The 17,600-nt window shown below is 42.9% G+C and overlaps 1 protein-coding gene and 1 long non-coding RNA gene across 2 annotated transcripts in view; one reads left to right on the top strand and one right to left on the bottom strand.

The window, feature by feature from the left end:
- Positions 1-7,495, bottom strand: part of LOC117977588 (tubulin beta-8 chain-like) — a 122,121-nt gene extending 114,626 nt beyond the window's left edge. Inside the window, 2 exon segments of the mRNA XM_055106589.1 lie at positions 1,087-1,227; positions 7,373-7,495. Of these exon segments, the coding sequence (XP_054962564.1) occupies positions 1,087-1,220 (134 nt within the window). The 5' untranslated portion in view covers positions 1,221-1,227; positions 7,373-7,495.
- Positions 7,496-11,420: 3,925 nt separating this feature from the next.
- Positions 11,421-17,600, top strand: part of LOC130541161 (uncharacterized) — a 35,609-nt gene continuing 29,429 nt past the window's right edge. The window contains exon 1 of the long non-coding RNA XR_008955208.1: positions 11,421-11,463. This is a non-coding gene — a long non-coding RNA (uncharacterized LOC130541161). The remainder of the gene's footprint in view (positions 11,464-17,600) is intronic.

The following is a 17,600-nucleotide window of genomic DNA, read 5'->3' as shown; positions in this document are numbered from 1 at the left end:
TAACTGTATAACATTATGCAATACCAACAGCATAATTACAAACTTTAAATATGTTTTACAGCTATCAACATTAAATACATCTTAGTGTGGCAGAGAACTGCTACAATATAAGTTTAACAAATATTATGTGTTATCCTCACTGTAACTAAAATAGAAAATTAATTTCTGCTTCAAATACTGCAAAAACCAGTCTCTGGTCTAACATTACTAAACTTCTGTCAGAAAAACATATGGCCCATCAAGCACACAGTTGATAATTACACAAATGTAAAATAATATACAATAAATGACTAGACCCATGACATTCTAGAGGAGGCTATCTCAAGACCTTCCTAGCCCTCCAAATTCTCAAACACCACTGTGGTAGACACTGTAGTCATCATACGATAGCCACCTACCCTGTTTCTGTGCTCATGCAGTCTCTGGTTTTTATCTGGACACACGGCTGGGCCACAACCCCCAGCCTCCCTTGCACTAGTGCTCTAGCCAACAAGGTGTGGGCAACGTGATGCATGTAACTTTTGGGCTGTGCCACTGAAACACAGGTTGTGTCTCACCAACCCCACCTACCCTTCGGCCTGAGCACAAATGTGGCAGGTAATACACCGTTTTGGACCATGCAGGTAAGGCTGCACTCTTCGGATGGCAGAGCAACAAGACAGACTGTGCTTGGCCCCTTGACAATGTTACGAGCAAAGTCATCATGCCAACTCAGGCTTTCAAGGGAGAAAAACTGATTTGTCTTGTGTAAGCCACTATTATTACATTTCTGATACATGCCACCAAAACTGTGTATTTTAATTTCCTCAGGTTCCTCAGCTATAATGTGGGATTAATAATAATACCTCTCTCCCAATTATTGTGAGGATTAAATGTTTTAAATTAAAAAAAAAGAAAAAAGCATCTGTGTATGAATATTAGGCAATCTACTAGCCTCATTTTTTAGCTAAATAACTTGTTTCTTCACACCAGCCTTCTGGGTGGGCAAGTCTCAAAAGTTATGGAGCTTTGCAGGGACTTGAAAAATAGGTAAGGCCATACATGCTAAACTGGCAAATGGCATGGTTCTGCTCAGCTGTAACTTACATGCTGTGACTGATGTTACAATGGTTATTCTCTCTTTCAAGTTTCTGACTACAAGATTCACAACTCTTCCAGCCATCTTCTGTCTTAATCCAACTCCATCCAGGAGATCTCCAGTCCTGACCCAAAAATGGCATAGTTCTCCTATGAAAAAGTTAATTTATGTTAAAAAGTATATATAATTCATAAAAGTTTCTTTTCACTTAGAACATTTATTCATTAATTTTAAAGATTAAAGTTCTTAACATTTAAATGTCTGCTCATTAATTAAATGTTGGCTGGACATTGGTGACAGTGACAATAACACAGTACTTTGATTGTACTAAAGTGGTAAAATGGGGTAAGTAAACGTGGTTTTACTGGCCTAATACTGCATATCCCACGAAAGGTTTACCAGAGGTGACATTCAAGCTCATACCTGAAAAACAAGCAGGGGTCAGGGAGTGTGGAATAGGGAATATTATCCCAAACAAGTATTCTCTCTTTACCAGAAGTTAGGAGCAACCAAAAATGAAATGTATTCATGTTCAGCAACTCTAAGTAGTTCAGTTTGGTTGAAGCTTAGAATAGATGAGAGGGAGTGGGCCAGAATTAAGGATGGAGAAGTCATTTAAGGCTGGATCAAGTCAGAGGAGTTGGATGCTATTCTGAGGGCAATGAGGGGCCAAAAAAGGGAAGTAAGCAGGTAAGTGACTCAATTAGATTTGTGGTTTACAAAGAACTCAGTATCACACTGGGAGAAGGTATGGGGTGAGGATCACCTGCAGGAAAGTAGTTGGGACTGGAGGCTTCTGAATGTTGATCTTTAAAAGGTGAGAGTGTACAGTGGCAAAAGAAACAGAAGAGCAGAGACTACAGAAACATTTAGGAAACAGAGTCAAACAGTACTTGAAGACTGGCTGGAAACGTGAGGAGGAAATCAAGGAAGTTATCTAGATTTTGTTTTGTAGCCCCTGGTTCTGGGATAAGACATACAGAAGGAACAGCAGGGTTTTATTAGGAAAGGAGAGATAAGGGATATTAATTTCAGCTTTGGACATGCCTGTTCAGTTTGAAATACTAGACTCCAGGTATAAAAATTATGACTTAAAAAATGATGCAACTTCGTGATTAACTTCATGAAGCTCACAATTTGATAAGAGTGAGACTTCAAATGCTAGTTCTTCCCATTAACTTGATTTCTGCTCCTCTTGATCAGTGATTTTCAACTACTGCTGTGCATTAACATCACAGGAAGGTTTTTATACATTCAAGTGCTTAGTCCCATTTTAGTTCAGTTAAATATGAATATTTGGGGGTGAAGGCTAAGTTTAAATAGTTTTTAAAGGTCCACAGGTGATTCTCATACACAGTGAGACTGTGCATGAGGCTAAAAACCACCTCAGATGTTCACACTGCTGATTCAAAATGTCACATCCCAGAAAGGCTCCCTGACTCCCTGTCCAAACAGTGCCGTTCTGCTGCCTCAACCCCATCCCTACCAGTCTAAGCCATTATCTAGTGCCTTCATAGTTGTAAGGGCTGTCTGAAATGATTAGCGTGTTCATCATCTGTTTTCCTCCAAGAAAATGCAATGTCTTGTTCAGGTCCGTATTCTATTACCTTGAACAATGCCAGGAAAACAACAGGAGCTCTATAAGTATTTATTTACTGAATGAATAAATATATAGATCCATGGTTCAGAAGAGAGTTGGACTAGAGAGAAAGAGGAAAATCATGAGCATTTAGATACTAATCAAGACCACACAAATAATATCACAGAATATGTCGAGAGGGAAATCAAGAGAGCCAAGAAAAAAACCCTAAGAAACATCACCATTTAAGGGACCAGCAGATATAAGCCAAGAAGAAAAACTGAAAAGGAAGAGCCAAAAAGGTAGAGGGAGAAGTAGGAAGTCAGGAGAAAAATGTATTTCAAGAAAGAAATGATCGACAGAGACGAAAATGTTATAAAAACGCCAAGCATGGCAAGAGTTGAAAATATACGTTGAATTTAGCTACAGAAAGGTAGCTGAATTACTCAAGCAAAAGTGGTTTCTGTAATGTGTTACTTTAATTTCACGTCCCGAACAGACTTGAGTATTTTATAATGTAGAATATTTATATCATAGAGAATAATGTAGAATATTTACATCATGGAGAATAAATGAGAGATGAACATCTCCAAACACCACCTCCCAACTATATTTAGTATAATTAACAAAAAACAAGTTATTAAATGGGCACTTATACAATCCTAGAAGATACAGGAAAAAAAAGGAAGGAAATTACATAGACTTCAACAATATTCCTGGATCAACCACAAATGCTTAACTCTTGACTGGTGTAGGAAATGTATGATGAAGTAATTATTCTTTACACGAAGAAAATCTCAAACCTTGCTAAACTGACTTATAGTCAGAACATGTCTTTTTCAGTCACATAATGATTAATTTAAATTCTTGCTTTAGAAAATACTTTATTCCTTAAATTTCAGCACAATTTTGATAAACTTTGTCTCACAGAACTGCTTCACAACTACTGAACATCTTAAAATGCAAAACTCAATGCCCATGTTCAGTCAATCTAGAGTTATCTAAAACTGTCTCTAATAGCATACAGCTGATTTTATGATTTTCAAGAACATTCCCACCAAAGGCAGAAAAGACCATGAAGTAGCAGATGACTGTTTAAGTGGCACCTTGAGTCTCATAAAACACATTCAACAGAAAATGGCTGCTAGGAACATCTCTGATAATTATCAAATTATCTCTCAATATCAACTTGAAACTGTGGATTCAGAAATATATATTTAAAAAAAAATCAAGTGGATAATCCTGAAAAATACTGCTAACAGATTTTGTTACTGCTAACAAATACAGGATTTGTATTTGTTACTGCTAACAAATACAGGATTTGTATTTGTTACTGCTAACAAATACAGGATTTGTATTTGTTACTGCTAACAAATACAGGATTACTTCAACGACAAACATTTGAGCACCAACTACATGTTATTATGCTAGGTGTTCCTGCCCTCAAAAGTGTGCAATTTAGCTAAGGAACTAAAAAAGAACAATAGCAAAACACACACAAATTCCATACAAGTGTACTATAATAAAGTGTGTTTACATGTAGATATGTGAGTGTGCATGTATACATACATACACATATGTCCACAATCTTGTAACTTGTGGTAAAGAGAGAATAAAGTTAATTTGAGCAGAAAGCAAATCAGCTGGGAAAGCTCTGACGACAAACTAGGACTTGATCTTGGCCCTAAAGCATGGTTAGATCTTAAATGAATGGAGAGGCAAGGCAAAAAATATCAATCATGGGAATGGTGGGTGCATAAGTATAAAGGTCAAAATGTGTGCCACAGTTTGAGAAAAATAAGCAGAAAAGATTGGATAAAATGGAGAAAGTTTATCAGAGGACTGGTACATAAGCTGGAAAAGTGACTAGAAGCCAGGTCATAGAAGAATATCAAAGAATATCAAAGGTGTTTAGACTTTATTCTGTCAGTAATTAAATGTTTTTCAGCAACAGATCAGTGTGAGCAGTGGTGTTCTGAGAATAATAATTTTCTAGGGCTTGTAGGATAGATTAAATGAAAAACATGGAGACAGAAAAAAACAACTAGGCAACAAATATCTTGCCAACAGAACCTTATCTGGATGACTGTCCTATGTACATCCCGGTATCCTCAGCTGACAAAATATTTTAAAACTTGATGACACACAAATATTGTACTTACCTATTTAGACATTATGCCCACTCATCATTTAATACACTTATCTTCTAGTTTCACAAACAATCTTTATAACATTTACATAAAGAGCCTGCCTACTGTTTCCATTAATATAACCAATTCTTTTACAACTACCTAAACTCTACAGTTAATTCATTTTGGCAACTCAGTGAGAAATGAATAGTTTGGTCTGAATTTCTCAGCTGCTAAGTTTGATTTTTTTAAGGGTTGAAAGGAGTGAAATGCAGCCATGGAAATAAAAAAATAGTCCACGCCCAAAGGCTTATTTTCAACACAGAGGAAAAGATTTGTTTCTCTGAAGATGTGTGTGCTTCACAGATTTGTTATGGTATGCTCTTTGGATCACAATGAAGTTTTTCTTAAAGCATAATCTATACAGCTCATGAACTAAAGCACAAACTCTGGATGCAGATTAAAAACAACAACAACAACGAAAAAAGACAAGTTGCAATTTAAAAGGTCTGGGGTCTGGATCTCAAGTTTTCAAAAATACTCCCAAACTGAGGCTTCTGAGTTTGTAAATCAGAAAACAATGCTACTAAAGTTTTATAGAATGATGACAACCCACGGCTTTTAATGGGAATGTATTTGTTCAGCTAAAAAAATGTGAATTGCTAGAGCTTTGTATGCTTATTTTAATTAAAATTACCTTTATTTTGGGATTTGCAAATACAAAAAAAACTAGAAATTACTCCTGAAAATTATTAAACTTTTAAGAGCAAGCACTCAAAGGGTGTAGCTTGTATAATTTGCAAATTTTAAGCACATTTTATGCCAACTTATTTCAGACAGCCTACAATGATTAACTATTTTAAATCTTCCCTTAATTTCTATTTCATGTGGTAGGACATGTGGGTGGGGTACTTCAGTAGAAAAGGACTTCATGAAGTTCATTTGCTGGTGGAAACTCTTGGCATGAGAGACTCAGAACAAAAAAAAAGTCTTTCCTTCAACAAGCATATTTTTTCTTTACAATAATAATGGCAAACTTTTATTAGAGCTTACTATAGGCTATGCATTACTCTAAACAATCTACATATGTTGTCTCATTTAATCCTCATGCTGTCCTCCAAGATAGAAAACATTATTCTTGTTTTACAAGTTTCATTATCTATTTTATAGATGAAGACACTGAGGCAAAGAGTTCAGTGGAGCTGGGATTCAAAATGATGGAGTCTCACTCCGGGATCCATGCTCCTAACCACTATGTTTATAATAGCAGTTCCTGAAAACCCTATTAAAACAGATGCCATTAAATTATAAGCCTTTTAACTTTTTTTTTTTTACCGTCTATTACAGATCACTAATATGATTTCAAGTAATGATGAATCTAAATATAAAGGCACTAAAACAAGGAAAACAAGACAGGAAAGAAAACTCTAATCCATTTTAAAAGACCACATGTGTTTCCCTATTTGTTTTGCTTAAAAGTGTGGACAAATTTGATCCAGAAAGGACATTTTAAAAAATGGCACACTGAGGGCTGAGAGTCAGAAATAAGATTTACTGTAAGGACTTACAGATAATCACAGATTCCTCATGGGAAAGGTAAACATGTAAAGACGAGGAGAAAACAGAATATGAAAGAGTAAACGTCTTTTTTGATTAGGGCCGGATGGTAAGGATTTGGAGGCAGCAAGAGACAGCTTCATAAGGGAAGAAATGGTTCTCTAGATTCTTTAGTCTTTCAAAATGAGTTTGAATAGACCCAAGGACAGAGGTGGAATCTAATTGAGAAAAAGGTCAAATTGAGCTTACTGTGAGGAGAAGGATGCAAAATTAGTGTCTGCTGCAAGAAAAATAAGCATGGAAAGAAATTAAGGGAGGAGACAGAGCCAGAGCCACAGACCAGGAGTAGGAAAAAAAGGTAAGCAGCAGACGGGGCAGAGTGGCCTGGAGGAATGAGGGATCACACCTAGCAGGTGTCCACCGGCGAAGAGGCAAGGGCTGAGCCCGGAGGGCAAACGCCGGCAGGAGTCGTCCCCGAAACACCTTGCCCAGCGAGGCGGACACAAGCTCGGGCCTGCAAGACGGCCCAGGAGGGTGGGGGCGGGAAGGGGTCGCAGAAGGTGGGCAGGGGAAGCGGCTGAGGACACGCGATGCACCTGTGGGCGGCCCCCGTTCCCACCTGACTCGCCCGCAGCTCCCTGAATGAACCCTCCACACCCGCCGGCCGCCCCCAGACCCCACCTGACGCGCCCGCGGCCCATCGTCCCTACCTGACGCGCCCGCGGACCCAGACCTCAGCAGACGCGCACGCGGCAATCCCGTCCCCATCTGACGCGCCCGCGACAACCCCGTCCCCACCTGACGCGCCCGAGACCCCCGGTCCCCACCTGACCCTCCCACAGGCCCCGTCCCCACCTGACGCGCCCGCGACCCCATGTCTTCCCCTGACGCGCCCGCCGTCCCCGGTCTTCACCTGACCCGCCCGTGGCCCATCGTCCCCACCTGACGCGCCCGCGATCCCCAGTCTTCACCTGACGCGCCCGCGGCACCCCGTACCTACCTAGCGCGCCTGCAGCCCCCAGTCTTCACCTGACGCGCCCGCGTCCCCCAGTGCCCAACGGGCGCGCCTGCCACCTGGGCCGGCACCTGACGGCGACCAGGCGATTATTGCCGGAAGTGGGCCACCGCCTCTCGGCGCGCCTCAGGGAAGCCCCGCCCCTGGCCATGCTGATTGGCCGGCGCGGATTCGCGTGGCAGTGTTGCTGCCAGGTCCTGACGCCCGCAGCGTGCGCCTGCGTAGTAGGCACTGCCCCGCCGTCCGCGCGCGCCCAGAGTGCCGGGCGTGGAGGCGTGGGGGCGTGGGGGCGCGGGGTGGGGCTCGGGTGCGCAGGGACGGGCGCGGTCAGTGCCCGAGATACCTGCGATCGCTGGGAGATGACGGTGAAGACCTGAGATTTAGGCCTGCGCGGCGGGTGACGACGCCGGTCCGGGTCTTCACGGGAGGACGCTGGCCGGGGCCTTCAGGCGTTCTTGTGGCCTGAGGACGCGCGTCCCCGAGAATGTGCGTGCCCGCGCCGCGCGGGTCCCACAGGAGCCTGGGCAGCCCCGCCGCCGCATTTCCACCCTGCGGCTGTATTTGCACCCGCTGGGCGCCAAGCCCGGGATGACTGCACTCTAGGGCATCACTGCGCGCTCACAGTCAGCATTCAGGCACAAGCACGTTCTCTTTATAAACAGTTTCGAATCTTGTCGGATCTTTCTAGAAGGTTGAAATGCCCTGGAGGAGCAGCGTGAACAGTTTTTTCCAATTAGGAAAAAAGAATGTGGGGCAGCTGGAGGGAGAGAGGCAGGCCGAGAAGGCCAGGTGCGTCCAGGAGCCGCAGCCCCCGTGCCTCAGTTTCCTCCTAGAAACATGGAGGTGGCGGTGCACGCTACAGGATTTCTGTAAGAACAAATGAGTTAACGTGTGCAAAACATTTAAAACAGTGTCTGGTGTGTAGCAAGCAAATATGAGTATTAGTCTTTTCCTTGTTAAAATGTGTGCATCTACATTTGGTGCACATTACAGGAAGTGTATAGTATGGATTCATATTTTGGAAAAGTAATTTTAGAAGTTATTTCTGATGTGCTTATTGTAATAGTGTTTCTTGACCACATGCTTTTAGATAATGTGAAGGCAATGAAGTAGGCAATATTGCTTGCACATCCCCAATTTAAACACCTGTCTGTCCCTCCTTCCCTCTCTCCTTTCTTTTCTTCCTTTCCCTCTCTCTTTATTCCTTCCTTCATTCCCTTCAAGGTTGCGGATTATTCCATTATATAAATGTATCAATTTATGAGAATAGTTTCTATGATGTCTATGATTGGCTTTAGATTGTTTGCAATAGTTTGCCATTATAAATAATGCCCAGTAGCGCTGTGGTTTGATTTAACTTGTGAAGGTATATTTCCAAATAAATCGCTATGATTGGATTGTTGTGATATAGAGGTTTATTTTGCCAAAATTGTGGATTTGCCTGGGGAAAAAGAAACACAGGTTACAGTAGGATTTTTGGCCTGTACTTTTTTCCAAATATTTAAGGGAAAAGCGCCGGTAGGAGGGGAAAGAGGGGAGAGTAGGCTATGAGGCAAGTGGTCACATTTTTGTGAGGCTCTGATTAGAGTACAGCAAATTTACATTTCACATGTGAAAAGAAAGGTATGGGGGAGGGTTATACATCTGTCTCATACTCAGTAGATCTACATTTCACATAAGATAAAGTAAGCTTTTGGGAACAAAAAGAAGGCTGTGTGTGTGTGTGTGTGTGTGTGTGTGTGTGTGTGTGTTGCCAATATTAACTTTTCCCTTTGGCATAGTAAGTTTGGAGGCCTGAGATTTTATTTTTCTTTCACTGATGTGTCAAGATTAACTGCATATGGAATACTAGTAGAAATTGCCAAGCCAAGACCCCACCACCACAATAGGGGACATAGTAATATTAAATTTAGCCCAATTGGCCAGCATCCACACAATTCCTAGTGAAAGAATTCCTGGCTGGATGGTAAAGAGGTAAACTAACTGCAGAAACTCACAAAGCAACAAAAGAAGTCCACAGAATAAGAGCAGGAATTCAGAGAGTAACCACAGAGAGATCCACAGAGTAACAGCAGGAATTCACAGAGTAACAGCAGAACCCACAGTGTAACTTCAGAGCCCACAGAGTAACAGCAGAGCCCACAAAGTAACGTCAGAACCCACAGAGTAACAGCAGAGCCCACAGAGTAATGTCAGAACCCACAGAGTAACACAAGAGCCCAGAGAGTAACAGCAGGACACACAGAGAAATAGCAGGAACCCACAGAGTAACATCAGAATCCATAGAGTAATATCAGAACCCACAGAGTAAAAACAGGACCCACAGTGTAACATCAGAGCCCACAGAGTAACAGCAGGAATTCACAGAGTAACATCAGAATCCATAGTGTAATAGCAGAGCCTACAGAGTAACAGCAGGAACCTACAGAGTAATAGCAGGAACTCAGAGTAACAGCAGAAACCTACAGAACAGGATCAGAAACCCATGGAGTAACAGCAGGAAGCCATGAAGCAGTTCTGTCCAACTTAGGTCAGCATATTCATGGTCTTGGGTCTTCTTTGTGTGTGCTTTCTACCAGGACTGGGCTTAGCTCTGTGCTTGTGAAGAGTAACCCACTCAATGCCCTCTGGAATTTCGCCACTGGAGGAGGAGGAAAACCCCAGAGGGGCGGGGAGAAACGTTTTTCAAAACACATGGTGCAGCTGGAGATTGTGGTGCAGTTGCCCGGGCAGAAGGCTCGGCAGGGGGAAGTAGTGACCAGGAGGGAGGTGCCTCCTTGACCACAGAGATTTTTTGGCAACCAACTTATTGAAAAATCATGTTTTAAAATTTTCTTTAAGTCAAACCCTACAGTATCTAAGGAGCTGGGGAAATTTAAGCCCATTGTTACAGCCACCGTCCAGTCAGAGCTCCTCCTGGCAGGAAGCTGGGAGAGTGCTGGTCACAGTGCACCAGGTGCCCCCTGCCTCACAGGGGCTTAGGGTGGTGGTGAGCACAGGGGCCCCACACTTCTCCAATGCACACCACACAGTCGTCTCCTCTGACCTTCCCAAATGCTGCACAGACAGGTGTATGTAGTCCCTAACTCTCAGGACAATGTAGACTTGGTTACCTTTGGGCACAGGGAATCCCTTCCTTCTTCCTGTTCCTGCCGCTCTGAAGCATGTGGCATATGTTTAATGGGGTCTTTACACAATATGGGAAGACCACTTCTGCTTTCTATGCAGTGATAATACTGCAATAAGAAAAAATGAACCAAGCCACCAAAACAAAACAGAACCACCTGATGCGAAACTGGGAGGGAAACACAGCAGTGTCTCAGAGCTAATGCAGCAGCCAGGCACCACGAAAGGTGTCATGGGTACAAGGAGGAGGTGTCTCAGAGCTAATGCTCTGTGCTGACAGCAACCAAGCACCACGACAGTGCCATGGGTACAAGGAGGAGGTGCCTGGTTTTCGGGAGATTGCCATCTGAACAGACCCAAGGTGGCAAATACACAGTGAGAAAATGGGGCCATGAGTGCTGTAATTACCTACAGAATGTTTAGGGGTACTGGGAGCAAAAACAATCCCCTCTTTCAGAAACCAATCCTGGAAGGTGCTGGAAGGTTGTACTAGCTGTGAAAATCAGACGCCAGCAGGCAGCTATCGTGAGGCCAAAGGCAGTACTCAGCTCAGGCAAGCCGGTTTGCTTATTTATGTCAAATTCCTCAGTCTTGGGTCTCCTTATCTTTTAAATAAGGAGTTAGAATAGAATTTGAGGGCTGTTCACTCAGGCATCCATGGTGGCTGCAGCATAAGGAGTGTGTGGTGTCAGGATGGGAAGGGCAACATGGAGACTGCATGGCCATTGACGTCTGAAAGTCTCTGGTTGCCAAAAAGAATCTATCTACAACAGCATTCATCCTGACAGCAGCCAACAGGCAGCCTAGACCTGGCATGCCACAGCTCCTCTAGGCTCTGAACCCCTCTCAGCTGAGCCTGGTAGATGCCAGCTGACCGGCTGCAGCCCCTGAGTAGAGGTTGGCTGTCCTAGCAATAGAGTAGGGCGGGGGCACAGCAGACATGGGACCATCATCTGGATTCCTAGACGTGCAACTTCAAGTGAGTACATAACCTCCTGAGCCCCAGTTCTCACCTGAAAGCTGAGTTAGGCGCACACACAGGAAGGCAGAGATGGGTCCAGGGCTGGGCTTCTGGTTCCTCTACTCAAACTCTGCTGCTCCCTGCCCCTCTGCCATCCCTGCAAGCTCCTCACTAACCATGCTTGTCTCAAGCATTCTCTCTTCCTCCTGACCTCCTGGGGACTTCATAAACCCAGTATCTTTTAAAAAAAAATCTATTATTTTAGGCTCAGGGCTACATGTACAGGTTTGCTATATAGGTAAACTCATGTCTTGGGGGTTTGTTGTACAGATTATTTCATCACCCAGGTATTAGCCTAGTACCCAATAGATATTCTTTCTGATCCTCTACCTCCTCCCACCCTCCAGCCTCAAGTAGGCCCCAGTATGTGTTGTTCCCCTCTGTGTGTCCATGTGTTCTCATAATTCAGGATATGAGGATAATGGCCTCCAGTCCCATCTATGTTCCTGCAGAAAACAGGATCTCATTATTTTTTATGGCTGCATAGTATTCCATGGTGTATACGTACCACTTATTTTTTTTGTATCCAGTCTATCATTTTTGGGCAATAGATTGATTCCTTGCCTTTGCTATTATGAACAGAGTAGTGTGGGCTTATAGTCCCAGCTACTCAGGAGGCTGAGGTGGGAGGGTTTCTTGAGCCCATGAGGTGGAGGGTGAAGTGAGCTGCGGATTGCAATGAAAAAACACATGCATGCATCTTTACCGTAGAACAATTTCTATTCCTCTGTGTATGTACCCAGTAATGGGATTGCTGAGTGGAATGGTAATTCTTTTAGCTCTTTGAGGAATCACGATACTGCTTTCCACAATGGTTGAACTAATTTACGCTCCTATCATCAGCGTATAAGTGTTCCCTTTTCTCTGCAACCTTGCCAGCATCTGTTATTATTTGACTTTTTAGTAATAGCTATTCCGACTGGTGTGAGATGGTATCTCATGATGGTTTCAATTTGCATTTCTCTAATGATCAGTGATGTTGAACTTTTTAAAATGTGCTTGTTAGCCACATGTATGTCTTCTTTTGAAAAGCGTATGTTCATGTCCTTTGCTCACTTTTTAATGGGGTTGTTTGTTTTTTTTCTTGTAAATTTAGTTCCCTAAGGATGCTGGATATTAGACCTTTGTCAGATACATAGTTTGCAAATATTTTCTCCCATTCCACACATGATCTGTTTTCTCTGCTGATAGTTTCTTTTGCTGTGCAGAAGCTCTTAACTTTAATCGGATCCCGTATGTCAATTTTTGCTTTTGTTGCTATTGCTTTTGGTGTGTTCTTCATGAAATATTTGCCCTTTCCAGTGTCCAGGATGGTATTGCCTAGGTTGTCTTCCAGGAAATCAGCACCTTATGACTTGTTTCAGTTATTTAAATCTTAGCCCAGCCCTGCTCTCTACTTAAAACAAAACAAAATGAAACAAACAAACAAACAAAAAACTCAGTTCCCCATGGAGACTGAAAGCCCTCTGAAGGCTGAGATGAAAGTCTTATACTTTTTGGAGTCTTGAGTGTCTACCTCTAACTGTGGAGAAGGAATGGAAAGAGAGGTGCAACACACGGGCTGCACATCTAGCTGGAAATGTGCAATCCAAAGGGCACGACTTTTGCTGAAACCCCGGGAGGGGGCCAAGGCCGCAAAGTCAGTCAGATGTGGTATCAGTGTTTGCCCATTGTGTTAATGATTATTTCCATGGTGACATGGCTTTTTTGTTTCTCTGTTGCCTTACATGAGATCCAAGCAATGAGATGCACACAGCCCAAGCAGGGATGGCAGAACTCAGACCCGGACCAAACTCCTGGCTGCAATTTGTTCATACAACAGGTGGTGTCTGTCTCTGTTGTCATTTGAGCCTGGAATTCCTACAGCCTTCTCCCTATGTCCACCAAATATGAGGCCACTAGTGGCTGGGTGTCCAGGCAGCAGGACCTCTCAGCACTGGCAGGGCTGGCCCTCAGACAGCCTCTGACTTCACTCACCCTGATCTCCTGTCCACCATGACTGGAGGGGAGAGGCAGCTCTCTGGGGTCTCCTTCTAAGGGCACTAATCCCATTTACAAGAGCTCCCCTCCGTGACCTCATCACCTCCCAAAGACCCTGCCTCCTAACACCGTCACATGGGGATTAGGATTTCAGCACAGGAATCTTGTGGGGGAACCAAACATTCATACCCTGGCCATGGCCTAGGTAGCCAAGTGCATTATGTCCGGGGTGAGCTGAAAACCCAGCTCTTCCAAAGAGGGGCAGGAGTGTGAGGAAGCCCTTACTTGTAGCATTTGCTAATTTCTGTTATGTATAGACTCCAACCATGGCTAATTTCACACTGCCCATGAGACAACACTGAATGAGGAGCCAGGAAGGGGTGCACTTGGTCCACTCCCCCAAGCCGATTCCAGCCACCTCCAGCACCCCACTGGGCCTATGCTATTGTAAACTATGAGAGCTGTTGGTGTTTTCTGTTCGTTAATGAGTCTTAATTCTAGCACATCTTGAGAAGAATGTTTCTATGTGCCAGATTGTCCAGGAGTGGGAATTTTCCAAGTTTCCAGTTAGGGCCACTGGTTGTACAAATGATGACAACTTGCCACAGATGGTTGGTCACCAGGGTTTCAGCAAAGAAGCTAGTAAACTGAAGATAGTAAAAGTGCATGTTAAACAGCATGGGTTTTTCCAAGCAGTTTTGTCAGCAGAAGTTTATTCCTTTTTGATTGAATTTAAAAATACAGAAAAAATAGAAAGGCAATATTTTCTAATGCAACTGGTCATAGCAAATCATTACGGTGATATGCTGCATGTTCTGGAAAATTAATTTGGGTTATAGAAATAATATGATGAAATGGTTAATGGGCATTCTTCCAATAACTTCTGGGAGCAAAAGAAATTAAAGCCAATTTAACTAGCAGAAATCCTTACTAAGTTAGAAGAGAAAGTGGAATTGAATAAGTGAAGATGTCAACACAAATGATTCTTATCTTTTGGAGAAAGTGCCTGATGCACACATGGAAAAGGTAAAATCAGAAGGTAGAAATTTAGCTTCTCTATTTAGGTGAGAACCTCCGCTCCACCGGGAGGGCTGAAGATGGCAAGATGGAAAGGGGGATGGATTCATGCCAGCTGGGGTCTAAGGGGGATGGATTCGTGCCAGCTGGGGTCTAAGGGGGATGGATTCATGCCAACTGGGGTCTGGATCTTCAGAACCAAGTTGGTGAAACAACTTGGCTTGAGGAATAAGTCTGTATAAAGGCCAAGGTTTATTTCGGTATATCCCAGGACCCAAGCTTGCCTGGACAGCCAAGTTCAGTGTCTCTGGCTAGTCGTAAATGAGGGAGGCACTTCCCAGCCTAGTAGCAGCCTCTTCTCTATTTGCTAGCCCACATTTTCCCCTTCCCAGGTGTCTTTATCCACCTCCGTGGATAGGTGAAGCAAAGAATAGCAAAAATACCCACACTTCTGCCTGTTTTCCTAAAAATTCTCTATACTTTTACTCCAACATAACCAGGGCACTGATGGTGCAGTCCACATGTGCATAAGTTTAGTGTCTAAACTTCTAGGAGGGAGCCCTGCTGAGCAATTAGAACACAATGTAGGGTCTTCTAAAGATGACCTTAAAGGGATGAATAACAGTTAATACTAATGTCTCCACGTGAATCTAAGAGAATTATCAGTGAATTTACACAACAATTTCAAAAGGCAGAGACATTTGGGCACCAACATTGGGGTTTTTGTCTTCAATTAAACTCCAGATGAGCACTTCCTGGTGTCAGGAGTGGGCTCCATTTTCTAGTCCCACCAAAGCACTGGTGGGGATATTTCCTCCTGAGTCACCAGGTTCTTAATCCAATGCCCCTCCCTCTCATATGGGAAGGTGCTTGCACATGTTCTGGGCCATGGTCAATACAGGGCTCCCTGTGTAGCTACCTAGGTGGGACTTGGCAATGTCTGGTGTCTTTCTGCTCTCTGATCCATGAGTAATGCATAGGCAGCTACTGACGAAAATTCCAAAGCTCATTGATGGGAGAAGAGCAACTAACGGGGCCACTAGGCGTGAGTGACTTGGTCAAGCTGCTCAAGTGGTGTTGCAAAGACTGAAGACATTAGCTTAATTTCTGTGCATTGATTCTGCTTCCTCATGTTGTACTGTTCCTGTTTGGGAAGGAAAAAAAGGAAAATTTACTCTTTCTTCCACTTTTCATTTCAGCTAAAAAAAAAATCCTACTTCTTTTCAAGGCAATGTGGATGCTGTAGTCAACTAGTGAGTGCAAAGTCATGCAGAAGGAAGTAGAGGAAAGAAACGTAAGAATATTATTATTTTGAGATTTTTTGCCCTACTGGGAGCAAATTACACTAATAGAAAAGATTCTGCTAACATTATGAGCCAGACAGCCTTAGAGGTCCATGACAAATGGCAGGTATTCTAAAGAAAGAGCCTGAGAAGAAAATAAATGACATACTTTGTGTAGATGTTTCTCCTTCCACTGAAGGACAACTGTACAGTCTACAATACTTGTTGAGCTATCAAACTTTAAAAGAGCACTTATAAGAAGGAAACACAGATTTACTGTGATTCTGGCTATGATGTGTGAAGTGCCCTCTGGTTTTACCTTTTATTATCCTGAGATGGAAGGAAAATTGCCCAGTAAGACAGTATCTGTGCAGTATCATACAAAAACTGTATCTTTTAAGTTGAAAAGTTGGCATGAGATGAGGCACTTCTCAACCTGAGGACACCTTGACCTGCAGGTGTCTTTTACAGTGTGAGTGGTTCCTCACCTTGTCAAGGCTTTGCTCAAAAGCCACTTCTTATTAGCTCTACCCTTACTATTTCAGTTAGAGCTGCCACTCCGCACACTCAGGGACCCCTCACATGGGCTTATTTCTCCACCTTTTAACATACTGTGTCTTCTACCTATTTATTCTCTCTGTCTCTACCCGCAGGACATAAGCTTCACCAGGGCAGAAATTTTTGTCTCTTTTGTCACTGCTGCATCCAAGGTCCAGGCACATAGCAGACACTAAACAAATACTTGGTGAATAAATGAATGAATGGACAAATTACAGAACACATTTCTCATATAAGCAGTCTTATCTGTGGATGTTATTGTTCTAGGCCAGAAGAGTCTATTCATTACACGGTGTAACTGAAAGAATGCACGAAGAAGGTTGGTAAATGGAGATGTGCAGATTCTGTTGCTGTTTTACTTACTAAAGTTTGACAGTCTCCTTGCTTGTTTAATACAGCTGTAGAACATTAAGATACTGATTTGCTACCATTGTCAGTACTTTGTATGAAGCTTTTCCTATATTAACTAGAGATTCAAAGCAGGGAAGATGACTAATAAGAGAAATGTGGTTATGAACAACATAAGAGGTTGCAGAAAATAAAAAGATACGGGAAAGGAACCTGAAGAAGAGGAAGCCTCACCCCGCACATTTATAAAATAGATGGGTCAACTCGAAGGGAGCAAATAAAATATGTCAGCTTGCCATTGATTAAATAGGCTTTGACAAGCCCCTGGGAAGTGTATATAATGTGATTTCTATGAATGAGGAGGCCAAGAACCAAACTATGGAGGATAAAAATGCCTCTCTAAAATTATTGCTTAGAAAGCAGACAGATTTCTTAGTTGCACTCCTATATTAATTAGTATATTATTACATTATTAATTACTATCATTTTGCTGAAACAATATAGTAGGTGGCATATACTATATGCTTAAGATTTATTGCATCAATAAATGGATAAAGATAGAAAAAAACCCAGAAAGTTCAGACAAACATAAGGAAGACACATTTAGAAACCACTCATCATTCCACCACTCAGAAATATCCACTGTTCTTTTTAAGTGAAGCCCTATTTTTAAACCTCAAATTGTTATAAGGGAAACCACCATCTGTGGAGCTGAAGCCATCATTTGCAGAACTCCAGCACAGCAGATGTGCTGGCGCTGTGTTCCTGTATTTCAGGGTCCTCTGCACCATGCTTCTCCACCTGTGGTCCCCAGCTGCTTGCACTAGAGTCACCTGCAGTATTGTACTATTTATGTCAAATATGGATGCTCAAGCCCCGTCGTGCCTACACAGATTTTCTGGGGTGGGG

Source organism: Pan paniscus, chromosome X (assembly GCF_029289425.2).
Source record: "Pan paniscus chromosome X, NHGRI_mPanPan1-v2.0_pri, whole genome shotgun sequence".
NCBI classification, from domain to species: domain Eukaryota; kingdom Metazoa; phylum Chordata; class Mammalia; order Primates; family Hominidae; genus Pan; species Pan paniscus.
This window is presented reverse-complemented; position numbering and strand designations above follow the sequence as displayed.